General features: G+C 36.3%; 1 protein-coding gene across 2 annotated transcripts in view; it reads left to right on the top strand.

Moving 5' to 3' along the window:
- The window catches only part of KLHL1 (kelch like family member 1), a 379107-nt gene extending 374268 nt beyond the window's left edge, over positions 1 to 4839 (top strand). For both annotated transcript variants that reach the window (XM_007456373.1, XM_007456372.1), the window contains one exon: positions 3697 to 4839. In XM_007456373.1, the coding sequence (XP_007456435.1) occupies positions 3697 to 3756 (60 nt within the window). In that variant the 3' untranslated portion in view covers positions 3757 to 4839. The remainder of the gene's footprint in view (positions 1 to 3696) is intronic.
- Positions 4840 to 27639: the final 22800 nt, after the last annotated feature.

Raw genomic sequence — 27639 nt, 5'->3', positions numbered from 1 at the left:
GCATTTGATTTGAAAAAACAATATGTGTGCTTCAAGACATAGAAAGAAAAATTTAATTCCATTTCCCCTAGCCTGGCTAAAATCACCCTTTCATGTCTTCCTTGGTACAATGTTGTAGTGCTGTCTTGCTGCATCTACCTGCAGCTGTAAAGAAACAGAGATAGTGTGTCATTTACTGTCATATCTCCAAAAACTGACATAGGTGCTGGCATGGGGTGAGAGTTATGTGAATGTTTCTTAAATAAATTTATTGTGAATTATTTTTGCAATTCAGTTTACTCTGTTGTGTGTGGATTTAGTTTATTTTAATATAATAGATATATAAGATGCTTAGAATGAGTTTCAGGGAAGCCTGGTGAGATATTTAAATCTTCAGTTGCTGTTCAATAATTGGTTTCATGCCAACATTTTTAGGTTATCATACTAAGGCTGAAAGGTATAACCCTGAAGAGAGAACAGGACAGATTGTTTAAAATATGTATTAAATAAGATAAAACTGGACCAAGGGGGAAAAGGGGAAGAGTTCTCAAATATTTAAAATATATTTTTGTAGAATATATCAAATGCTTAAAATAGAATGATAAATGCTGGGGTAAGAGGAATACTTAACACTATGATAGAACTTAAGTGTGTTGGGTAGAGAAATCTTTCAGAAAATGATATGTAAAGTGAAGCATAGAAAATGAGTAATAGGTAAACAGATAAAAATATGGGGAGTGGTTTGGTTTAAGGAAGAGAATTTTTAAAGAGCCGCACGAAGGAGAACGCATAACATGTTTCATTCGGCAATAAATAAAGCAGTGAGCAGTAAGTTTGGAGAGATAAATTTTGTCTATTTCATATAGGACCAGAAACCATGTTATGGAATCTTGACTTTACCATAAACCTAAAGGAGAGCTAATGAAGGATTTTAGACAGGGAAAGTAAGTCATCAGAATTGTGCTTTAAAATGATTGCACTTGATGAGAAGTGAAAAACGATTAGGAGAAAGCAAGATCAGAGGTGGAAATTTATTAGAACATATTTTACTAATCCGCTGTAGGGGTGGAAAATTTTTCCTTCTTTCCTTCTTGTTTCTTCAGCTAATGAAATAATTAAATTGACATAAAACAGATTAACGGGAGAAAAACAAATTTAATTTTGTACATATGGAAACCCCATAAATACATGAGACTCAAAGAAGTGACCAAAGCAGGAAGCTTTGATACTTTTTAGACAAAGAAACAATAAATTCATGAAGAACTGAGTAGACAAAGTGGTTTGGGATTGAGGTAGGAAATTGGTGAAGAAGTTACAAGGTTTGTTTACACAGCCTTCTTGGCCCTAAATTCCCTATGTCTGGTGATAAATATGCCTCTACCCTCCTGGTAGATAGAGGGTACCATTTCACATGGGAGATTTATCTCCTTCTTTAAGGGATCAAAGGAGGGTCAGAGTGTCCCTCCTGTGTCCAGCATCTCTCAAGTACCTGTAGTTCAAAATAATCAATATGCCAAAGTGGCATACCCTAGAGTGGCATATTCTGCTCCCCTTCACACTCAGGGTGAAACTGTAACCTGAACTAGGTTGAAGACAGTATGAATGGGTATAATTAAGTTGGTTGGAGAGATAGTTATAGGACTTGATGGTTATTTACCTGCAAGGTTGAGGGAGGTAAAACTAAGGTCGTGGATGTGCTTTAGGTTCCTGTCTTGAGCAACTGGGTAGAAAGTGGTGGCATTCACTGGTAGAAGAAATACAGGAGGAATAGTAAACTCAGGGGGAAAAAGCAGACATTCATTTTTACACACACATATAAGCATGTATAGAAATATAGATGCAAATGTAGATACAGACATAAAGTGAAAGTATGTACATTGTACTTCACCTAGAAACTATGCATAGTAGTTTTCAGTATTGAATGAACATCAGAGAGTATTTGGGAAACTTCAAAAGTACATCTACCCAATACTCATCCCATTCCTATTGAATGGTAAGCCTTGAGTACTTATACTTTGTAAAAGTCCCTTAGATGACTCTGAGGTGAAACAATGCTTCAAAATCATTGGAAACTAAAAGAGAGACAATGGAAACTGTGTGCATTTTGGAGTCAGAAATATTTCAGATTGTAGACATTGATGTTACCAGATTTACATATTGTCTCTTGACACTCCATTCACATGCCTGTCATACAGAGATGACAACATATGATGGGATTATAAAGGTAACAGTGATCTATAAAAATTATTCTTAACACACAATATGCTATCAATATATCACATGCCCCTTTTCACTACTCATTTTGAGCAAATGTCTATGAAAAAGACAAGAGATGTTATATTAGCTTTTTAAAAAATAGGGTATTAAATTAAAGGAATAAAAAAAGTCATATGGGAAGGATTTTTGGTTTTGTTTCTGTTTTTATTTTTAACCTGCAAGGGGTATGGCAGGTAACAATAAGCACAGTTAAAAGAACTAACAGATAATTAGATAATGATGGTAATTTTCATATTTAGAGAGTGAGACCATGTCCTTTCTCAATCAATAAGATAATGTATGTGATCTGAGGTTATTTTGCTCATAGCTATTTTATTTGTTACATTTTATTCCTTTCTCTTTGAAATAATATCCTGTAATTTCTCATCTACCTAATATTTTTATGTGCATAAATTATTCTTAGAAAACTGTAATAAAAATCATTGATATGAAAAAGTTCAAATTACTAAAATCTTAGTTTACCTCTATGGAATAAATTTTCATTATAAACTTTGTAAAAATTATTGTTTTAATATATTTCTAACCAATTTCATATTCAGGATTATTTTAAAAATCTCAGTTCTCATTTCAATGACAAACATAATGTAGACTTTTTAAAAAAATAGACCCTGAGGCTTCCCTGGTGGCGCAGTGGTTGGGAGTCTGCCTGCCATTGCAGGGGACATGGGTTCGGGCCCTGGTCTGGGAGGATCACACGTGCCGCAGAGCGGCTGAGCCTGTGAGCCACAACTACTGAGCCTGTGCGTCTGGAGCCTGTGCTCCACAACGGGAGAGGCTGCAACGGTGAGAGGCCCGCGCACCGCGATGAAGGGTGGCCCCCGCTCACCACAACTGGAGAAAGCCCTCGCACAGAAACGAAGACCCAACATGGCCCAAAATAAATAAATAAAATTAAAAAAAAAAAAATAGACCCTGTAGCAATTGTAATTATGGCCTATTAATAGCAAAATATTGAAGCTATATCACTGTATGTCTCTGTTTAGAATGAATGAATAACACATTTAATTCAGTATAATATATTGGGAAATAACTTCACAATGACTTCAATAGTGAAATAGCTATTTCATCTAAAATATACTGCAAGCTGTCACTATGAAATATCATCACAAATGTGTCCATGCAAGCCCTAGAATAAATCTGCTGGAAAATTTTCTTAAACAGCTTCATTTCACTAAAAATCATTAAAGAATTTTTAGTTTCATTAAAAATTCTGTAAATGATTGCAGGTTTAAAAAACTTCAATATACATATTATTCTTTTATGTAAATGTCATTTTCATTGTTTCTATTTATATTGTACTACTTGTGGATAAATTGGGAAAAGATAAGCACATTTATTAATGATTTTCATGCATATAAATGAGTGGTTTAAATACATTATAATTTGTATATTTTAAGACAGTAAAATTTGTCTTAAATTGTGTTTCATCTTTTTCAACAGATGGCTTCCTTGAATATTGGGAGAGCAGGTGCCTGTGTAGTAGTCATCAAGCAACCTTGACTTATTTTTATTTGGGTATATTTTAATTGCTGGAGTGGTTATTTTTATATCAGAGGGCAAGAATGAGAACTTCCTGAGATGAAAATTCTTCAAGAACAAAGATTTTGGTAGATTTACCTACTGAAGTCAAAAGAAATAGAAGATCAAACAGAATTATGGGAAACAAGAAAACAAACTGCTCTGGGAACACTATCTGGTCATGTATTAGTTCAGGAATGGTTATTGGTAATTTGTTTTGTATTGTAGCATACAGTAACTAGAGTTACCAAAGGCTTGTTTTTCTTGAGCAATTAAAAGGAGAAACTGAGATTTGTGACATGGATAATTTCATGACCACAGTTCAATCAATTGTTTTATAATCTGTGGAGATACCAAGAGGTTGCCAAGAGTAGAAGACATGATATTTCATCTGACAGAATTTGATCAATTTGCTATTTTCTTACTCAGATGTGATCATACCAGGAGGTGGAATGATGTTTATTAAAACAAACATGATTCTTCCTAATTTTCCTAAACTACAAACTAGAGAAACAGATTCATGCTTGTCTCTTGCATTCAGAAAACAAATCAGAGCTGCGTATATAATCTGAGAGGATGGTTGGATTTTATTGCAACTGTATTAGCAATTTGAAGCTGGAAAACACAAAGGATCTTTTTCATTAAGCTTACCACATTGCTTTGCTTTTTGAACACACTGAGCCAAAGAATTAGTACAATTATAGGCTTTTGCCTTATGATGAGTTCAGTGTAAGCATGGAAGTTAGTTATTCTGAATGTTATATATATATATCCATTGCATGTTGAAGTCCTTTAGAATTTTGTTCATAAAGAATCTTAGAAATTTGAGAGAGAAATCTATGATCCATTCATTTGGAGTGTTAATAATCATTGTTAGAAGGAAGGCAGACTTCAGATTCTCATTCCCCACTTTTCAAACTTGTTACATTGATATGCACATTATTTTATGCCAATGTTTGTAATTGTTTAAAGTATATAGTAGAAACATTACACAATGTCCTTAATAGTTCATGTAAATTTTAAATATAATTAATAAATAGAAAATAAATAGAAAATTTACTTTTATCAGTGTATTTTTTTCAATAAATTTTCATTCAGAACTGAGTAAAAAATTGACAAGAAATAGGCGTTTTATTGCTCGACTTTTCAAAAATCAAGAAGTATATATTTTCATCAAAACACAAGTTTATTTCTTCCTAAATACTATGCTGACAGCAAATGCAATCTTTTTTTTTTTTTTTTTTTTTTTGTGCGGCATGTGAGATCTTAGTTCCCCACCAGGGATTGAACCCGTGCCCCCTGCATTGGGAGCATGGAGTCTTTACCACTGGACCACCAGGGAAGTCCCAGCAAATGCAATCTTAAAGTAATAGTTTAAATTATTCTTTAAGTTAAACCGTTAAAAATTTTTCGCATCTTAAAAAAAATTCAAGTAGTTATATCTCAATAAAGCCCGGGATAAAGGTAAGGACTTTTTGGTGGCACATGTCCATAGTGGGGTAAAAAAAGAGGCAGCAGCACACTGTTCTCCTGCTCACTGGTTATCTCTCTCCACCAAGGCAGTAAACTGCATGCCAACCACAGTATGAAAGAATGTAACTCCCATAATGCTGAGTAACACACATCAGTAATGGGTGCCTCCTAAAAATGTAGAGGGTTTACATGAGGTAAGCAGATTTGCACTCATCGCCTACTGAGATCATTGAGCACTCGCTATCGGCAAGGCCCTATCCTCGAACCTTCAGAGGGCAGAGCTAACAGGACTTCTGGGTCGGTCTTTTGGAGAACCTGACTTCAAAGAAGCTCTGTGGGTGGTCGGTACGTGGGTCTCTCACTGTTGTGGCCTCTCCCGTTGCAGAGCACAGGCTCCAGACACGCAGGCTCAGCGGCCATGACTCACGGGCCCAGCCGCTCTGTGGCATGCAGGATCTTCCCGGACCGGGGAACGAACCCGTGTCCGCTGCATCGGCAGGTGGACTCTCAATCACTGCGCCACCAGGGAAGCCCGCAAATGCAATCTTTAATTATTGTTTTCTTTTGTAGTCACTCACTTGAGACAGCTAGCAATAGTGCTTAGAAAATGCCCATCCCATAATGAAAGTGCTGATAATCATGCAGGGGCTAGAAAAGTCAAGAAAATCCTTCTTTTTGAGTCAATGTAAAACATGAAATTGAGTTTAATTACTGGGTAGTGGAAAAATATTTGAAATTAGTAGCCATGGAAAATATTGATAGTTTATGTCAAGGAAATATTAGGAAATCTAAAATTTCCCAACGTGTATATGTGATCAAATTTATTAGTCACATTTCAGAAAAATGATATAAGATATTAAGGAAGTATCAGTGATTTTTTTAATCATAGTTAAAAGATGAATAGCATGAAATTTATCATTTTAGCCATTTCTAATTGTACAGTTTAGAATTGTTAAGTATATTCAACTTCTTTGCCCACATATTTACTTCAATGCATAGAACATACGGATAATATTAGCTAACTGAGGTGGACAATTTATTTCTGAAATGTTAAATAGAGGGAATGATAAAATGGTGTATATCTATTTTTTTATCAGTAAAGCTTTGTGGTGGTCATACTTAAAACTTGGTTAATAAATTTATCAATATTTTTACAAACTTTTTTCTTTCCTTAGAGGGAATTTTCCCCAAATTTGCTGCATTCAATCAACTATTTTCTATATGTTTGTCATATTAGCCTACTGCCTCTTATATTTCATACCATGAGTGTACACACCCAATTTACCATACAAGGACATTGAAAAGCAGTTTGAGCAATAAACTCTAAGCTTATATGAGATAGGAAGAAGGGATATTACCATGCCATTTACTGAAAAGTATATTGTCCACCAAGTTCACATGAGTGCCAGGACTTACCATCTACCCTGCCATGACTCCAATCCAGGATTCTTGAAACTTTGTAAACTGCTAAGGCGTTAAGGAAGTATCAATGATTTTTAAAATGTAGTTAAAACATGCATAGCATGAAATTTATGCAGGTCCTTACTCAGCTATGCTAAAGACTGCCCTTTGGGGTAAAATTTCTGCTAAAGACAAGATTTACTATTTGGCTGTTTAATTAATAAGGCATACTTAAATAAAAGACATACAGAAAATACCATCAATGAGGATAGTTTTTCTAAGATACTGTTCAGGTTTTTTACTACATTGATATCTCTAGAATATAAGTTATTTTTATAAATACCTCTATATAATCTTAGAATAATCTGTAAATATTTTCAATGTTAAAGATGACTATTAATGATAATAGGAATATATAATATACAATTGCCCCTCCATTTCCATGGGGATTTGGTTCCAGGACCTGCCCTGGATACCAAAGTCTGTAGATGCTCAAGTCCCATAGTCAGTGCTTCACATCTGTGTGTTCCACCAACCTCAGACTGTGTAGTACTGCATTGAAATGATAGTGAACCAGTAGTATTGCAGTAGATGGGTGACAATGTTGGGAAAACAAATTAAAAACAAACAAAAAACTTTTACAATCCAGAAAACCTCTCCACAAAAGTACTAGAAAAAACTTTTATTATTGAATAAGCATGAAACCAGAATGTAATACACATCACAGGCAACATGCTAAGAGATCGCAAAGAGAGAGAGAAGTCTCACCCTTCCATGCAGCCAAGCAGATACAACTCATTAGCCATATTTTTTCCAGGTAAACAATATCTACTTCTTAAGTAAAAGGACTGAACAGCACTATTTGTCACACAAGTTCATCCTTACTTTACCCAGTAGTTGGCGTGACCATCTGAGTTAGCTAATTAGCTTTATCCAGAGGGGGGAAAAAGCACACTTTTCAAAACTTTGTGACAGTAGGTAATTTTACAACTTGGCTTAAGGTCCCACCAGATAGACTCCTCCCCTCCCACAGGAGCTGTGCAATAGGGGTGCTGTCTTCCTTGAGGATTACATTTCAAAGAAATGGCTTCCAGGCCCTTGAAAAATACATCCCTAAGTCATAAAGCTGACAAAAGTCCTATCTAGTTTTTAAGAGGATTTATAAACATTTCAAAGAGAGTAAAAAGTACTCAGAATTACAAGTTTTCTAAAGTAAATGCTCTGAGAAAAATAAGGGGAGGAAGATCTCTTCCCTTGTTTCAACAGGGAGAATTAAGCTTCTTAGTTTTCATTGTATTTGTCCTAATGATTGATATTAGTGTATTTTCCCTCCAGTTGTTTTTCTATCTAACATTAGGAGACATAGTATAGTTCCCGGATAAGCAACTTTACTTTCGCTTAGGAGTTTGTTAGAAAAGCTAAAACTGAAACCCATCCAGAGCTGCTAAATGAGATCCTGTTTTTTAACAAAATAGCTAATGTGACTTGTTAAACCTTGAGAAACACCAACTTCAGTCACTATTTCTCTGCAAACTCTATTTCCCTCTCTGGTTTTCTCAACGAGGGCACAAACTTGGGAGTTAGCAATCCTATCTAGTTCTCATATTTAATCCATGTACTCTAGGATAAACTTTATCAGGAATAGAAGTAATGTTTTAGTTCTCATCTGCTTTCACTTTGTCTAATTTTTTAATGGGTTCAGAAACTAGATGAAGAGGAGGGTGCTACTCATTCGATTCCCTCCAAGCCCCAGCAGAAAAACAGTTAGCTAGGTGAAATGAATATATGATAAGCAGAAAGTTCCAATTACGAAGATCTACAATTTTTAAAAAGGAAGATGCAAGAGAAAGTATATGTTCATACTATGCCCATTATTTTGTAATCTGTTTCAGTCTTACTGAGACTGGAGAGGACAGAAGTAATTCCTGGTCTCAAGTATCAGCCAAATTTCTGGCTTACAATCAATCAGTGATTCTTATGCACCTCAATTCTCTTGAGATGATAAATTCAAGTTTGCTTGGGAAGCAACCCCCAGCTAGCTTACCCTCAGAATGGGAGAAAATATTTGCAAATGAAGCAACTGACAAAGGATTAATCTCCAAAATTTATAAGCAGCTCATGCAGCTTAATAACAAAAAAATAAGCAACCCAATCCAAAAATGGGCAGAAGACCTAAATAGACATTTCTCCAAAGAAGATATACAGATTGCCAACAAACACATGAAAGAATGCTCAACATCATTAATCATTAGAAAAATGCAAATCAAAACTACAATGAGATATCATCTCACACAAGTCAGAATGGCCATCATCAAAAAATCTACAAACAATAAATGCTGGAGAGGGTGTGGAGAAAAGGGAACACTCTTGCACTGCTGGTGGGAATGTGAATTGGTACAGCCACTATGGAGAACACTATGGAGGTTGCTTAAAAAACTACAAATAGAACTACCATATGACCCAGCAATCCCACTACTGGGCATATACCCTGAGAAAACCATAATTCAAAAAGAGTTATGTACCAAAATATTCATTGCAGCTCTATTTACAATAGCCTGGAGATGGAAATAACCTAAGTGTCCATCATCGGATGAATGGATAAAGAAGATATGGCACATATATACAATGGAATATCACTCAGCCATAAAAAGAAATGAAATTGAGCTATTTGTAATGAGGTGGATGGACCTAGAGTCTGTCATACAGAGTGAAGTAAGTCAGAAAGAGAAAGTCTAGTACCGTATGCTAAAACATATATATGGAATTTAAGAAAAAAAATGTCATGAAGAACCTAGGGGTAAGACAGGAATATAGACCTACTAGAGCATGGACTTGAGGATATGGGGAGGGGGAAGAGTGAGCTGTGACAAAGCAAGAGAGTGGCATGGACATATGTACGCTACATATGTACACTACCAAATGTAAAATAGATAGCTGGTGGGAAGAAGCCACATAGCACAGGGAGATCAACTTGGTGCTTTGTGACCACCTAGAGGGGTGGGATAGGGAGGCTGGGAGGGAGGGAGTTGCAAGAGGGAACAGATATGGGAACATATGTATATATATAGCTGATTCACTTTGTTATAAAGCAGAAACTAACCATTGTAAAGCAATTATACTCCAATAAAGATGTAAAAAAAAATACAAAATAAATTTTAAAAAAATTAAAGAAAATGAAAAAATAAATAAACAGCATTGCTCTAGTAACATCTTCCCTGAAAAAAACAAACAAACAAAAAACAAAGTCAACCTAGTAAATTTGAAGATCTAATTGACTTTATTCAATGATTCATGAATTGGGCAGCACCCCATTTAGCAACTAGAGGGGAGCTCAGAAGGGGGTTGTACAAAATGGAAGAGCTTTATAGGAAGAAGGTAGGGCAAGGGAGATATTAACAAAAGAAAGGAAATAATTATTTTTAATCCAGGATGTCTTCTTTTTTGGGGAAAGGGAACAGCGCAGGTTTTATCATGCAGATTTCCTCTTCTTTCCCTGGGAGATGATGCAAAGGCTTACCTGACAGATTACCTCATTTGTGATGACCAGAAAATTCCAAACTGTTTGATTAAAATAACATTTCTGAAGAAGGTGAATATGACAATTAGGTTATGTATTAAATCTAGGTTTGGTATCATGGGCTTTAGCACAAGTGATGCCATTTGGGGCCTATGGTTTTCTTTTTAACACTGAGAAGTTCAAACCTCTTCCCCTGCTTACTGAGAAACTTGAATTTTCAAAATGAGTTAGATTTAGAATTGGCATATAAATGATGGAGAAAATCAAACCCACAGCATCAGCACCTTTTGTATTAAACTGAGGGATACAATTAAAATGTTTGTGTAGTTAACAGATAAACTGAGGCATAATAAAATTTTAAGAGATTATTTCAGCAAAAATTTATTCCAAGCAACCAGGCCCAAACTGGAAGTAGTTAGGAGTGCTCAGCCAATAGGAGCTAGGACAAAGACATATAGAGGAGGTGCAGAAGCAAAGAAAGGGAATTATTTGATTGGCTATAGCTTAAAGCTTAGTTGGCCGTGATTGCTTGGTTTTAGCGGTTTGATTTTGTACCTTTGAGGCATTTACTGGTTTAGATTTTTGTTTGCTTTCATAGGCTACCCTTGCATTAGAGCCACCTCAGTCTAACGGCCTCTTTGTTTAATTAATTTAACAGCATTAATATATTTTGATATGTTAGAAGCTCAATCATAACTGACTTATTCTAAAGCAGTAATATTAATTTTAGATTAAAAAAATGTTATGTGGAAGAGTAAGAGAAAGTTACAACGTTTGAATATTAAAAACTTTTACCATTGAATTTATAATTTTAATGCTATATTTGTTAGTGTTGACTAATGTTTTGAAAAGTTTTCTTAGGATAAGTACTACACAAGCTTAGAACAAAAGCATATTATATTTATGAGTGTAGATTAAAATGTGGGAGGAAGTTTAAATAAGCTATAAGTGAGACTGATTGTTTAAGAAAATTTAATGTCCTTAAATTCATATGAGTACATATTAATCAAGGGCCCTTTAAAAGGATTATTAATATTTCATAGATTTATAACTAAATTCCCAAGACTCTGAAAGTTCCATTTAGAAACTTAAGGAAAATGTGGTTTGTTTATATAATTAGTTTTAAAAGTTGTTTTTATTGTATGAAGAAAATAACTACTAATAGTCTTCCTCCTACATAAAATGCACTCACTCAAAAACAAAAATGTTAATATTTATAAAGTACTTCCCTACCTATTATTAATTCATCATTACCTCCAATTCAAACTGTTTCTTCAGAGCTATACTCTATCCATCATAGAATGAAAAATAGAATTTTATGGTATAGATCTGACAATCCATTTTATTAAATGTGCTAAATTAAATATAAATTTATGAGAAAATGCTTCATATTGCCTCAAAAATTAAACAAACTTATGGATATTAGATTACCTCCAGTAAAAAATGTAAAGATTTTTATTGTATTTAGATAATGTCTTAGTCATTATATCTTGATATTTGTACCTAATATAAGTGTATTTGTATTCTACCTCATTTTTTCCCCACCTTAGGACAGATCATCTATGTTAGATATTTGAAGATAATTTTAAATAAGTCTATTTCTGCTTAGTAATAATTCAGAAAGATGAGATATAGCTGTTTGGAAATGCATAATTGTTATATCTCTTACCCCCCATTCCCACTCACAAAAATGTTTAAATTCTTTTTTAAAAAATACATATTTGAATGCCTATGTTTTCCTAAATGTCCAAAACCTCTTCCTTTCCATCACTTCTATTGCCAGAAATAAATGATGTGCAATAATTAGCTAATACAAATAACATTTAGATATTAACTGGTATCAAAGTTGCTTACAGGGAATTTATTTTTATTTTAAATCTTTGAAAAGGAAAATTAGGTTAAAGGTAATTTGATGTCAGTTAAAAAATTAAGAGAATTCCTAAAGGAGTCTAGGAAACAGACCATGAAGTGTACACATTAGGGAGAATAGCTAAATTGCATGTCCAAGCACTGACTTGATTGATTTTTATTCTGTTCCTTTCACCAAATTACACATGCAAAAGTAACCATGGATACTAAAAGCTAGACTATGGGAATTGAACTAGCAAAGTAATACCAAAGAATATAGTAAAAGAAAGGTTAAGGTGATTTCACAGTCAAATAAGTATCTTATTTTTACATATAAATATGCTACATTGAGTTTTCTAAATCCTAACAAATCAACAGCCCCTACCTACTATCAGAAAGAGTAGAAACAGGATAATAGATTAACCAGTGAACAAAATGTTTGTTTTGATGGCTAATCTCAATTTTCTATGTGTTTGTTGATTATCAAGTGGTTTAGCACATATAAAATATTCTTTAATAATAATGTCACATTCTTAAATGCACATTCTCAACTGGAATAAATCAGCTCTATGGTCATAAAACACATTATTTCAGTGACACTATTTTTTTGGACTAATTCTATTATTCACATATTATGCTATTATTTTGAACTGAATAAAAATTCAGGAACTTGCAGAAAAATCTCAATTCTTCAGTTGGCTTCAAATTATGTAAGCATATACAAATTACAGATCCATAACAAAATAATAGATAATTATCTATAATTTATATGACAAATATAAATTAAATGTAATATATTCATAATGCAACATATGTCAAATATTAGCTGAAAAGATTCTATAATGCTAGGAATCAAAATTGGTGTTGGAGGCATAATTTTAAGCAAGAAGTTAGTTATTTATTTCCAGAACAGTGAGAAGAACACACTTATAAGCAAATAATTCCTGTACCCTGAATAAACTTTGGGGTAGATTTAAGTGCCAGAGGTAAAAAAGTTGATGAGGTAATATCAAGTTGAAGCCAAATCTGGCCTGTGTACCTCAACACTGAATTAATTCTCAGAGACAGAGTTTTGGGTGAAGTAGAAAAGAATAGCTTTACTGCTTTGCCAGGCAAAGGGGACCACAGCAGGCTAATGCCCTCAAAACTGTGTGTCCCACCCTGCAGGGGATAGTGAGGAGTTTTATAGTAATGGTTTAGATAGGGCATTATCAGCTCTTGGACAATCTTCTGATTGGTTGGTGGTGAGGTAAGTGGGAGTCGGCATCATCAACCTTCTGGTTTCAAGCAGTCTGGGGTCTATGTGCTTGTGAGCAGTACACGGTTAACTTCTCCCATCTGGTGGGATTTCAGTATCTGCCAAACAGCTCAAAGATACTGTTATATATATCCCTTGAGGGGGAACCAGGACCCTGCCCCAAGGCTACATTATTGTTTCTTTTGACTATTCCTCCGTTGTCTCCACATCCCCTCCCTTCCTTAATCAGCAACTGTTTGAATCTGCTCGTTGGAACTCAGGGAAAGTCATAGAGACTGAATGAAACCTATTTCCTGTAATCAAGAAATGGGTGACACAGAAAGGCTTTTGTGCCCAGGAGCCCCATAGAGTCTTGCTTGATATCAAAATTGTTTGGGGAGAAGACGGATTTAACAAAGAAACTCTTATTTCTAATGATAGAAAAATCTGGAGAAGGGTCTTGATCTTGGGTGGCCTCGGCCTGCAGCATCTTGAAGCAGGATTTTGGTTTCCTGTCCAGAGATTGAAGTCAGGCCATGGAAGTGACAGCACTGAATCCTACCCACTAGACCAGGGGCCAGTGAAAGGCCCTGGACTGTCAGCTTTGTAGAAAGGAATTTTCATAAAGAGATGGAAAGTAGTGAAACAAGTAAAGTGTTTATTTGGAGGAAAAAGCATACGTGTGGATAGACACATGGGAAGGCTCAGAGAAAGAGTTGAACTCTCATGGTAGTTTGAATTACTTATATGGGGCATTTCTTGTGGGTTTCCTCTGACCAATCAGCTTGCTTTGCCTGGCTCTGAGTCTGTATTCGGTTTATCTTAGCCAAGATGGATTCTAGTGAAGAGGCCTATGGGTAGGTTGACATCACCTACTATGGGGTAGCGCCCCCTCCCTTTTTGGCCCCTGAAGAGCCTTTTTTCACAGGTGTAGTCAGGAAGGTCTCCTTGACATGGAGAATGAGAAATATGTGGTCTCTATCTTTTATCTTGGCAGGGCTTAGCTTCTGACTCCTGCTATTATCTTCATCTTGGAATATCTGTCCGCAGGGGACAAACTCCAGCTACTCAGCCCCATCTATCTCCTACCTCTTCTGAAGTAGACTGGAAGATGTAGAAAAAATTATGTCCTTCTTTCTCTAACCACATTTTACTCATCTCCCACATAACTACCACTGCTAAATCTTGGCAGGAGGAAGGTATTTTTGCTAGGCCCTTTCTTTATAGGCTCAGAAATAATTCTCAAATTGTTTACTGGTGAATCCTTAGGTAATGCAGACCAATTAATATTTGTGAATTCTTATGTTAAAAGTGCTAAGTAGCCTGATTTGGAAAATTGTAGGGTGCCTTTCTCTCTTCTGTAAGGCCTCCAGAAAAAGAAACATTATATGCATTTAGTAATCTACTTTTCTTCAATTATAAATTATGGGTAAGGATCCAAGTGGCAAGAAGTACTGAATGAACATTCATTTCACCATTTTACTTCAGGTATATATTTTTTATCTGACATTTATAGCAAGTTTGATAATATGTATTACTGATTCCCAATGGGTTGGTCACCCTTCAGTGGGTCCTTTGACCAGAGTCGCAAATGCCAATCAAAGGAAACCAGGTTCAGTATAACAGAGCAGAAACTTTATTCATTGATCAAGGAATGGAGATGGAAGAGCTAAGAAATAAATTAAGGCGAGAATCCTTTAGCCCTTAGGGGATGGTTTAGGTGACAAAATATAGAACAGTTCTTTATACATTCAGGAAGTATTCTTAGGTGTTAAGAGGTTATAATTTTGTTTCAGATCACACATTCTTGTATCTGGGTTTTATACATTTTTCCAGATATGTGACTAAGGCAAATTACTTAACCTCTTTATTTCTGAGTTTCCTCACTCTAAGTTTATTGGGAGGATTAAATGTGAAAAGTATTTAAGCCACTTAGAACAGTGCCTATCCTTGAGAAAATCCTTGATAAGTGTTAATAAAGTAAACAAAACAGTCTTCTTGAACTATGATAACAGCTATGCATGGCGATTTTTCATACAGAAATGCAAAAAGTGTCACAGTTTAAGAAACTGTTTACTACTAGGCCATCATTTTTAGAGAAGCAATTGTACAAATACTTTTTTCATGAAGTTTATTTTTCTGAGAAACATATACCTATTAACATAACCAAGGTTAGTATTAGCACTAGGACCGATACAGAAAAAAATATATATATATAAACTAAGCAAATACCTAGATCAAGTAATTTCATAAGTTATGAAAGCAATTTTGTTTGTAGCAGAGTCAGGGAAAATTTAATGATGGCAAAAGCTCAGCTTCTCTGTACACTGGTGCTGATTCGAATCTCAGAGACAGAGTTTTGGGTGAAGTAGAAAAGGATAGTTTTGTTGCTTTGACAGGCAAAGGGGACAGAGCAGCCTCCTGCCCTTGAAAACTATGTGTCCCAACAAGGGAAAATTTGATGTGGAGTTTTAAAGCATTAGTCCAAGGGTGGGGTTGCTGACAAGATTAGGGAGTGTGCAGGTTCTCAGGTGGTTGGTCTCCTAATCTTGATGAGCTTCTCTGGTCCCTTTAATCTTGCCTTAGGTGGTCTCTTGGCTGCTTCTCCCATAGTTAACAACGGTTAAGATCTGTCTTTTGGAACTCAGGGAAGGTAATGGAGTCTGGAGTCTTGCCTACAAGAAACAGGGGACAAAAAACTCTGTGCCCAGGAGCCCCACAGGGCTCCACTCAGTTTCATTAATAATTGACAGTTGAAAAAAAGAAAAATTTCCTAACACAAAAGAGTAAAAGTAAATTGGCAACAATTAAAATAGTTATAAATATATAAAAATTATCTCTTGTCATACTCAAACACTACCTGATGTCTGACCATTTACCAAATTCTATTCACTTTATTAATAAACAAGTTTTGTAAAATACAAAATTCACTGAACAGTTACAAAGATGACTTTATTCAGGCTATTGTAATAGGGGAAACTTTCATTAAAGATGTTGTAAGACTAGGGAGGAAAAGTAACGTTCATAGAGTCAGGCAAACAAGGGAGTCATGAAGGATGAGCGAGAGTCTTATTTGAAGGATGGAGGTGCTTAGGTCCTGGTAGAGGCAAGGACGATACAATTCTCAGAGCACAAGAGGGGAGGGGAGTGTTTCTCAAACTGCTTTCCAGGAAGATCAGACTCAGATAAACTCAACATCATTAGTCTTGAGTTTGCTCAAGATTAATATCATTCAATGCTGAACAATCCAAAACTTCCTGAGTAGAGTGAATCAGAGTGAATCAGGATCTAAGAAATGGTTTTATGAAGATTCTTGTTGACCTAGCTCCAGTAAAACCAATTGAACCCTCTGTTCATAGTTGGTGGTATACAGGTCGGTTATTTTAGGGTCCTCTATGTCAGACATCTTAAAAAAGGAATGCCTAAAAAGAATGTGTGTGGGGGCTTCCCTGGTGGTGCAGTGGTTGAGAGTCCGCCTGCCGATGCAGGGGACACGGGTTAGTGCCCCGGTCCGGGAAGATCCCACATGTCACGGAGCGGCTGGGCCCGTGAGCTGTGGCTGCTGAGCCTGCGTGTCCAGAGCCTGGGCTCCGCAATGGGAGAGGCCATAACAGTGAGAGGCCAGCATACCGAAAAAAAAAAAAAGAATGTGTGTGGGGGCGTCCCTGGTGGTGCAGAGGTTGAGAGTCCGCCTGCCGATGCAGGGGACACGGGTTAGTGCCCCGGTCCGGGAAGATCCCACATGTCACGGAGCGGCTGGGCCCGTGAGCTGTGGCTGCTGAGCCTGCGTGTCCAGAGCCTGTGCTCCGCAATGGGAGAGGCCATAACAGTGAGAGGCCCGCATACCGAAAAAAAAAAAAAGAATGTGTGTGTGTGCGTGTATGCATGTGTGTACGTGTGTAGTTAAACTCCTATTGAACACTAAGCAATTAAATCCCAAGCATCACCAATCCTGTGGATTCTAAGGGGTTGTTATAGGAAAATCTTAAACTGGAGGAGTCAGAACAATTGTAGATATTCTGTGAATTTCTTCATTGGCGTTTCAAATGTGATTGTTGACCACAGAGATGTCAGAGAGGTTTCAGGAAACAAATCAACAGCAGTTGTTTCTGACCCTTTCTGGAGGACAGGATCAACTGGTTGTGCAGCTCACTCTTTCAAGTTTCTTGAAGCTCTAAAGCTAGAATGTTGATGCTCTTGCACAGTCATTGTTACCTCTTGTACAAGGGCATGCATATAGGACCCAAACATTTTGTCGGTCTTCCTTAGTCACCCAACAGAGACTTATTCTGGGATAAATTTGGCCTAGGCAAGGCCTGCTGTAAATGGTGAATCTTAAGAGGATTTTATCAGGTTGCCAGAGTTTAGCTCACAGGATTTCATATATTATTATAGGGATGTGAAAACAGGTTTTAGTTCTTGGTGACACTGAGTCAAGTGGGAAGGAGAAAACTGCAAACAATAATTTGGATAGTTTTAGACAGATATTGAAGGAAACTTAGAAGAACTAAAAGTTTGAGCAAGTTAACAAGATCCACTCAAATTTTCAAATAGATATTCAAACTGGGTTTTCATAGGGTGAAATCAAATCTTCTTTGTAAACCCATTAGTTATCTGAAATTTACAAAGTGGTACAAAATAGCTTAAGGCAGTGAACTGACAGAGTCTGACAACCTGGAAGGATTTTTTTTCCATTGAAACATAAAAATTTCCTCTACTATCTCCCCTCTATCTTTTGATAGAAAGTAATTTTAAAGAAAGGTTATTCTCGATTAAAAAATAAGGCTGATGTCATTAGGTTTGGCCTGATTACTTTCATAGGTACTGTAACTATGATAATTTACCATATGGCCTTTTAAATTTTGCTCTGCTGGAATCTCACATAGGAGATTCTCAGTTTGGATTTATAAAATCCTTGTGAGTGTAGAAACTCAAAGTCAGACTAAAAACTTGACATCAGATTTGTTGTAGTACCTATTAATTTGGTTGAATTCCTCTCTTTTCAAGGCTGCCAAAATATCTTCATGTTTTCTTTTTTTTTTTTTTTTTTTTTTTTTTTGCGTTATGCGGGCCTCTCACTGTTGTGGCCTCTCCCATTTGCGGAGCACAGGCTCCGGACGCGCAGGCTCAGCGGCCATGGCTCACGGGCCCAGCCGCTCCGCGACATGTGGGATCTTCCCGAAACGGGGCACGAACCCGCGTCTCCTGCATCGGCAGGCGGACTCTCAAGCACTGCGCCACCAGGGAAGCCCTTCATGTTTTCTTAATAGCATGTAAGAGTAGGAACACTGTAACACAGATACCAAACCGGTTTTTCTAAGAGAACTTTGTAAGCATTGGATCTATAAAGTCAGTTTTAGTTTCTTAAAAGTATCTGGTCATAGCTGAATCAGTGAGCATTTTGCTCAAATGTGATGAAACCAAGCAATGGGCTTGTGTGCCTGAAGCACATAAAGCCAAACTCTGACCACAAGTGTTTGCAGCAAAGTAGAGTTTATTGCAGGGTACCAAGCAAGGGAGGGGGATACAAGCCTCAGGTTCACTCCAACTTGGTCTTTGAATTAGGGGGTTTTTACAAGTCTCTGGTCTGGTGGTCCATGACCCAGGGGGTCTGTTGGCTTATCTTACTCTGGAGAAACAACTTGAGTCTGTACCTTAACAATGTTGTCAACAATAGCAATTTTAGTACACTAATGATGTTAACAGCAATCTTAGTCATCTGACTCATTGATTATTGCTCAGTTGGCACAGGATTGAGGCCAGAGGGGACAAGAAAGAAAATAAAGCTTTGAATAGAAAGGTTGATCATAAACTCGGCAAGGGGTAGTCAGCTTTACGGGGACTCAGTTTTGAAGACATTCCAGGCAAGGCCTTGGTTACATACCAGTGCTTCTAATATCCTGATAAAATGGAGAATAGATTCTTATTGTACCTGTCATAAATGAAGACCATCCATACAAGAGTGAGAAAGCCTATTTATTTAGAGTTTGCTAAAACAATGGAGTCAACCACCATCACTTGATTTTGGAAGAACTCAAATATAAGCAGGGGAGTGGGAAATCTTTATAGTTAAAGAAAAGGGTTGAGGTATGCTGTGATTGGAGTTTGTGGACATGGGGTAAGATGGAAGTAGGCTAGCTAGAAGTGATACATCTCGTGTTTGGAAAGCATATTTTTCTTCCTCTAGTTAGTCCTGAATTGTAAGAGGCAGGAATAAAAATAATAAAATATGACAAGGCCAATTCTCATATATTTCGATGTTGCGTTTATACTTAGCTATGTTCTCGTGGTTTTCTAGTTAAAACTATAAATTGAAAAACAAGTAAAAGATTTAAATTGGAATCCTGGGAACTACCCTATGTCAACTTGATGATGCATAATACTTAGGAGATTTTTTGGGTAGATAATGATAGCCAAATAAAAATTTGAGTTAGGTGAGTATTGATTAGTCAGCCATAATTTTGCACTATTCTGTTAAAAAAGATGGAAATTTCAAAATGAATTCTTCCATACCCTACACATTTCTTAAGGAAGTATTGGCATCTACACAGATGCAAAACAATTCACCCAACAATTTATGCAGTGTTAAAAGATAACTGAGGCATATTAAAATATTTAAAGAGTTTATTTGAGCAAAAATCAATTGAATTGGGCAGTTTCCAATCTAGCAGATATAAAGGAGCTCCCAGGAGCTATACAAAATGAAAGGCTTTTACAGGCATAAGGGAGTGCGCAGAGAAAGTTACACTAGGCAAGAAAGTGGGTAGTTTATTGCAACATAACTTTCCTTTAGGGGATGGTATGGGTCTGTCAGACAGATTATCTAACTAGTGCTGATCAGGTGATTTCCTATTGACTGGTTTAAGAGTGCATTACTGGAAGAGCCAGGAATGTATTGTAATTAAACTTAAACTATAATTAAGCCTTGTTTCAATGATGGGGACTTAACACAAGTGACTCCACTTGGGGCCCGTTGTCTTGTTTTTTTTAACAGTAGGCTCAATGAAGTCCAGTGACCTGATCTGCCCTTTCAGTGGGTGCAACCACCCCCTTGAATGAAAACTGGAACAGATAAAAGACAAGCTTTCTGGAGGCAGAAATGCAGTACATTTATAGTTAGTATTGGAAAAACAGAACTATTTCTCTAGCAATGGATAAACACAAGATCATAAAAATCAAACCACAGTTAGTATCTTTACTGTACAGTCTCTAGGTCTTGGCAGATTCTTTACTGTTTCTTTTGCAAGTGTAGGCATTGTTTCTAAAATATTTTGGCTAATCCACTGTGGTTTTTCAAGTTGGCCCCCTTACACATAGAGCAGGGACAGACCAAAGAAAGAGGCAGGCCACTCCAGATTGGTAAGTGGCAATTTTAATAAGTGAGGAAACTTAATTATGAGGCTTGTCTTGGGCAGAAACAAGTTGAGTAGACCTCCATACCCACCAACCAAATCTTAAAACTTTATTTAGAGGACTTAACTGGGTTTGGTCAACTATTTAGTCCAGACGGCCTCAACATCTTACACTCTCAAGATTATGTCCTTGGAACAGCTCCCACTGTGGGAAAGGTAGACAGAGTATACATTCCAGAGACAGGGGAGGAGGGGAGGAGCCTCCATTGCCTGGGCCCAGCTCAAGGGACAACAGGAGGTGATGTCCTGTCCTCTAGGTCTGTGGTCCCCAGCCATTTTGTCACCAGAGGCCAGTTTCATGGAAGACAACTTTTCCACGGACTGGGGAGGGTGGATGGTTCAGGCAGTAATGTGAGCAATGCGGAACGATGGCGAGTGGCAGATGAAGCTTTTCTTGCTCACTGGCCACTCACTTGCTGTGAAGCCGGGTTCCTAACAGTAGCGGTCCAAGGCCTGGAGGTTTGGGACCCACCCCTTCCCCTCCCCCCTCTAGATTACTTCCTCCAACATCCACAAAATTTAAACACGTTGAATTTGACCAGTGAAAGCCCATTTCCAACATTCACTTGTTAATTACTGCTAATTAACAAACAAATTAAATTCTTTCCTTTGCAGTGTTCCTTCCATTATTAAACTCACAATAAGATTTCTTCTATTCAAATCTTCTTTTTAATACAATAGACGTAAAAGAGAAGAAACAATCAAGATCATTGTCCAAAATTATTAAGGCATTAAACATGATCTTATATTTTAAACTCCAATAGCAGTCTTATGGAAATAGCTATAATATTTACAGGCTGGATATAATAGTATTTTCCAAATTTTCTCTTTTTTTAATACTATAGATTTTCCAAGTTCTTTTCTTACTTCCAATTTTGTCATGATGTTTCTGAAAGGTCATCTTTAAAAGGAGTAGCAAGCTTGATATCCTTGTTACAACTGCGAGCTGGCATTTAAGGAGGTGCATTAGCATTTTCAGTTTTCTAAATATAAATTAGTGGTATAATGTTTATTTGGAACTCTGATAATCCTTTCAAATCCCTAGTTTTTTTTATTAGTTTTGTTTTTTATAAAAAGGTACAGTAATTGCCTGGAAGAGTAATTGAAGTTTCAGTGCCTGCCAACATTATAGCTGCATCTCAGTTAAATAAAAAATCTCAGGCTTCCCTGGTGGCACAGTGGTTGAGAGTCCACCTGCCAATGCAGAGGACACGGGTTCTGTGCCCCGGTCCGGGAGGATCCCACATGCTGCGGAGCGGCTGGGCCCGTGAGCCATGGCCGCTGAGCCTGCGCGTCCGGAGCATGTGCTCCACAACGGGAGAGGCCACAATGGTGAGAGGCCCATGTACAGCAAAAAAAAAACAAAAAAAACAAAAAACTCCCTGTTACATTTCCCAGTATTTAATATCTATTTAACACTAGGAAAAAACAGTTTTCAAAAGGGTTCAAGACACATTCCCCTAAGATATGGCACCTTGGCATATTGAATATTTTATATTCAAGGAGTTTGAGAAAAGAGCAGAAAGAGGAAGGTTTCTCTGACCTCCTCTTCCAGCCCCTCACCATTCTTTCCTGAAACAGGCTATAAAACCTTCAAGTGAGAGGTGCTTTCCCTATACCCAGAGGAAAGGAGTATCCTTATCTCTGAAAGCAAAGGGAGGCCAGGAAGAACCCTAACAAACAGGCCTTGATAAGTTTCTCCCAGTTTACTACAATTACCTTGTACTCCTTACCTTATCGTATTCCTCCAAAACTGTCCACTCTTCATCAAACCTAAGCTAAAAATACATAGGTCTGTTTCTTTGCATCTTCATTTCCTTGTAAGAGCTCCTGTGTCACATAAAACTTATATTAAATCAATTAGTATGTTTTTTCCCTGTTAATGTCTTTGTCAGTTTAAGTTTCATATCTAACCAGGGACCCTAAGAGAGTTGAGAAAAATATTTTCTCCCCTACATTTTCATTTCTGGCTCCTTCAAATGTTTTTCTTGTTATTGTTGCTTTTGTTATTATTTTTTTAATAATTTGTTCTATTTCCTTTCCTTTTTTTCATCTTCTAACATAAACTTGTTTACTTGAAAGCTATATAAAATAGATGCAAGCACTCCTATCTGTGAAATGAGATTATTACCTGATTAATATATTATTTATACTTTAATATACTACCTGGAACAAAGTATATAATAAAGAATAGTCTTTACCTGTATTAGATCTATTCAGTAGGCACAATAAATATATTATTTAGTTTCTAATTAAATTTGATTTATTTTTACTCCTAAAAATATCTCAGCTACACATCACTGCTGTTTCAATACGTCTATTTTGTATATAAGAGAAACATCACTGTTTTGTTTGAGAACTGGAATTTAATTATGTTTATACCTTTTTCTTAGTTAACTGTTATTTACCCTCAAGCATTACATTCTCTCCATATCTGATTGGAAAAGACATCCAATTCCCCCTAATAACAGAGCTATTGTTTATCTTTAAGTGGCAGTAGGTAATAACAAAGCTGTTTCTCTCTTTCTCTCTCTTTTTTTCCTGCATTGTTCAGGGTCGGCAGTAAAAAGAGGGGCTGGAGTACTCAATAAGTTGTATATTTGATAGACTTTATAAAGCAATCTTCAATAGCAAATAAAAAAGAAGCAAAATTGAGCAATAAATAAAGCAACAAAATTGAAATGAATTGCACGTTGCTTGGAAAATCATAAAGGCAAGGGAGAAGAAAATTCTGTTGCTTGTGAAGCATGCATCACTTGCTTTTCTTTTTTTTGTTTTTTAAAGGCTATTTGGGAGAAATAATATCTATATATATTTTTGTAGAAGAACAATAATTATCATTTTCAAGTTTTATTTTCCTTTTTGCTAAAGTGCTAAATTAACCATTGCCCCATTGAAACTTCTTCCTGTGTGACACCCAGGACACCCAACAGGTACAGAAATGGTAGGAAACAACAAATTTCCTTCCCTCTTTCCTTCTTTTTTTTCCTCCCTCCTTCCATTCCTCCTAATGGAAAAGTGAAAGCATTGAAAGCATCCTCCTCTCTCTACTCTTCAGCAATGGCTCTCAACTTATTCTAGAAAAATGTTTTACCTTTAACCCATCTAGTTCTGGGTTATTCCAGAACTGTCATTTGATAGATCTTTTTCTTGGCCAATTTAACTCATTCAGTTGTAGGTATTTCTCATAGTTGGGCCTACCATTATATACTCACATCCTGAACTTGGATGATCCTAGGACCATGGTTTCAGCAAAGAGATACTCTCAACATCTCTTTTAGAGTCTAAAGACTCACATAGATGCTTAGCTCTCTTCTCATATCTGGGTTTTGGAATATATTTGGGGCAAGAAATATAATTCCAAGAGTAGCTAATGTGGGTTCCTGATTATCTTTCAGGGCCATTAAACACTCAGAGCTGACACAGAATGATATCATATCTGTTTAACAATTTTAGGCTCTCTCCAGGTAAAGTCTGTACTTTATCAGACATTCATTCATAAATGGAAATAATGATCACACACACCCACACACACACACGTACATGGTACATGTTGTCTAAACAGTTTCAAATTATCTGTAATAAGCAGCCCTATTAAATCTTTTTCAGTCTATTGCAGATGAGTATCTTTGAAAAATACCATAAAGTCATCATGTCACTAAAGTTTCTAAATATTTATTTCAGTTTCTATACTTATTTTGTCAAAGACATGTGACAAAAAATGTAGGGCATATTGCACTGACCTGAATATCTTTATTCCCATGAAAATGTCACTATATCTATTGGGATTAGATTTTGTAGGGACACCAATATCAAAGTGTCATAAATAAAAGATGATAAAAGTATATTTCTGTTTCATATAAAGTCTGAAGGTATGCAGGCCAGGGCTGGTATGACAACTCTCCTTTTTGGAGTCCTCAGATACCTAAGCTTTTTCCACTTCATTTTTGATGTACTTAGACACTGTTGGTTTTCCCTTTAGGGCATATAAAGGCACCGTCCCTTGTCATCACATTTGTATAAAGTAGCAGGAGCCAGGAAAGAACAAATAAAAATAGGAAAACACTCATGTCAACTGTCTATTGAAGAAATTCCAAGCATCTGACATATAGCACTTCTGTTTTTATCCTATTAGCCAAAATTTAGATACATGCCTATACTTAACTACATGAGAGTGTTTGAAATGAAATCTTTATCCTGGGGAGTTTGATTGATTCAAAAGGAAAGAGGAAATTTCAAGCCATACCTGCTACATTATTGCATATATGCAATTTATTGTTTAAAAGAGTTCCCAGCAATTATGCACTTGTTCATTACTTTAAAAATTCTATCTAAAGTTTATTTGACCTTCAAAACTTATTGAGAAGTAACTATTTTTTTCCCAAAATTGGAATTACCTGATTTTCTGCTCTTATTTTGTCTATTTCAAAAAAAAAAAAAAAATTAATGTAGATTTAATTTTAATACAATTAAATGACTTCCTATTAGATATGAGTGAGAAAGTTCATTTTACTGCCTCAGTAACTTTGACATAACTGGACAATCATTTCCTCAGTAGTGCCATTTATTGAAGAGACAAAAAGAGGATACACTGTTATTATTTTAACTTGACAAAAGTATATGACTTCTGGGAGGGATTAAGTACTGCTATGGCAAATTTCACGGTCACTTTTTATATTTCAGATTGAACTTTGATAACATATGTCCTTTGAAAAACTAATATAAAAGGATATTGCTTAAACACACCTGGAGGACTTTTTTTCCTAATAAAATTTATGAGGTTGCAATTGCTAAAGTCATTATCAATGGAATTTACTAATCCAAATGGGCCACTGTGAAGAAGAGAGTACTCACATTAATTTTAAAACATGTGAAAATTAAAAGTATTGAAAAAAGAGAGGCTTAACCTTTTGAGACTTTTGCTAAGAAATTACACAGTCATTTCTGCTTCCCTCCTAAAACTTCTCTTTCTTCCCCAGTGACTAGATCAAGGACAAAAAAAGAAAGAATGAAAGAATCACAGCTTGGCTTAGGATATGTTAGAGGACACTATTTAGATTACATTTTTGAGGATTAAACTTTGGAGATATAAAAATGCCTATACTAAAAGAAATTAGTTTTTATACCCTGATTATTTTTCTGATATTGACATTAGTGCTCTAAATATGTATTAATATTTTCTCACATTGTGACCTTAATGTCTGAGTCACATTTGGAATTCAGATAGAAGTAATTCTGTAGCCTAGGTAAGAGATGATTATTTCTTGTGTAAGGTTAGTGATGATGAAGATGAACAGGTATGAATGAATTAGGGTTATTTTTTGAGCATTCATTAAAAGGGCTCAGTGATGGATGCTATACATAGTGGAGAGGTAAAAAGAATGATGCCTGGGTATCTAAGCTGGTGAACTGAATAGATATCGTTGTCACCATTATTATGTCCCCAAATCACAAAAATAATGTGTTCTTAAGAGTAGAAAAATACTTTAGAATTTATCTAATCTACCATCCTACTGATGATAGCTATACTGTTTTTCCTTAGATGTTTCAAGTGTTGATATTTTCTTGGATTTATAAATGCAGAATAATACTTTTTAAAATAGGCATCATTATTTTGGTATTCTTCTTATGATAGGATGACCCTGTTTCTTTACAGAATATAATAACAGCTTTGGAAGTAAGGACAGAACTGTCTGATAGGACTTGCTCTATCTTTTCAAGAAGATCTTGACATTTCTTAATGAAACATTTATTAAACGTAGACTACTAAATATATTTATCCTACATGCTTATTTTTTATTAGTAATATACATAGTATAGTAAAAAAGTCGGTTGGCCTTTTTCCTCAGTTCCTGGGAGCTCTTCTCTAAATGCTTGACATTTCCCACATGATATAACTATCTCTGCTGTTCATGGTGAACATTTCAGACAATTTTGCTAATGATATGTGACTCGTGGTGGCCCCTACATAGTTAATGATAACCAGATGACTCAGGAAGGAGGTCATTTCAGAAAGATCAGTCAAGTAATTAGAGGGTCTATTTGATCTTTTAGGAAGGGAGATGGCTGGAGATTGAGTTCAATCCCTTGGTCAATGATTTAATTAATTATTCCTGCTTAATGAAGTCCCCATAAAAACTCTGAACACTGAAGCTTGGATGTGCTTTCCTAGTTGGGAATACTCTACATGTTGCCACATATCGATGTGCCTAGTGGATAATTTGGCACTGTTGCAAGCTTTCCATCTGGTTTCCTCCCAGTCCTCTCCCAGAGAATCTCTCCTTTTGGCTGCTTGTGACTTGTCCACTTTTGCTAAAGTAAAACTGAAGTTGTAAGTATATAATTTTCCTAAATCCTGTGAGCCATTCCAGAAAAGTATCTCACCTGAGGGGTTAGTGAATACTCCTAAATTTGAAGTCAGCTGGTCATTATTGAAGGTAGCCTGATACCCCAGATTTGTGGCAGAAGTCATTGCATGTACACATAATTATTATATACATGTCATAGTTTAAGCTCTTTCAAGTTAGTTGCATTTTGTGATTTTTACACCAGCCACAGATGATTGCTGGTATTTTAGATAGTATCATGAACTAAAAGCCATGGACTCCAAGATCTTAGAAAAAAAGAAAAAAAAAACTTATCTAAACACTCTGTATATTATTCAGAGTGATGGTATAAATTCTGTTTTGGTACAGGTACTTCTTGTTTGTTTCTGTAGAATATTTTATGTAATATATGTTAAATCAGAAATTGTGGATGCGGGGCTTCCCTGGTGGCACAGTGGCTGGGAGTCTGCCTGCCAATGCAGGGAACACGGTTTCGTGCCCCGGTCCGGGAAGATCCTACATGCCGCGGAGCGGCTGGGTCCGTGAGCCATGGCCGCTGAGCCTGCGCGTCCGGAGCCTGTGCTCCACAACGGGAGAGGCCACAACAGTGAGAGCCCTGCATATCCTGCCCCCCCCACCCCAAAAAAAGAA

This window comes from Lipotes vexillifer, unplaced genomic scaffold (genome assembly GCF_000442215.2).
Source record: "Lipotes vexillifer unplaced genomic scaffold, Lipotes_vexillifer_v1.1 scaffold373, whole genome shotgun sequence".
Taxonomy (NCBI): Eukaryota; Metazoa; Chordata; class Mammalia; order Artiodactyla; family Lipotidae; genus Lipotes; species Lipotes vexillifer.
The sequence above is the reverse complement of the archived record's forward strand: the minus strand, read 5'-3'. Positions and strand labels throughout refer to the sequence as shown.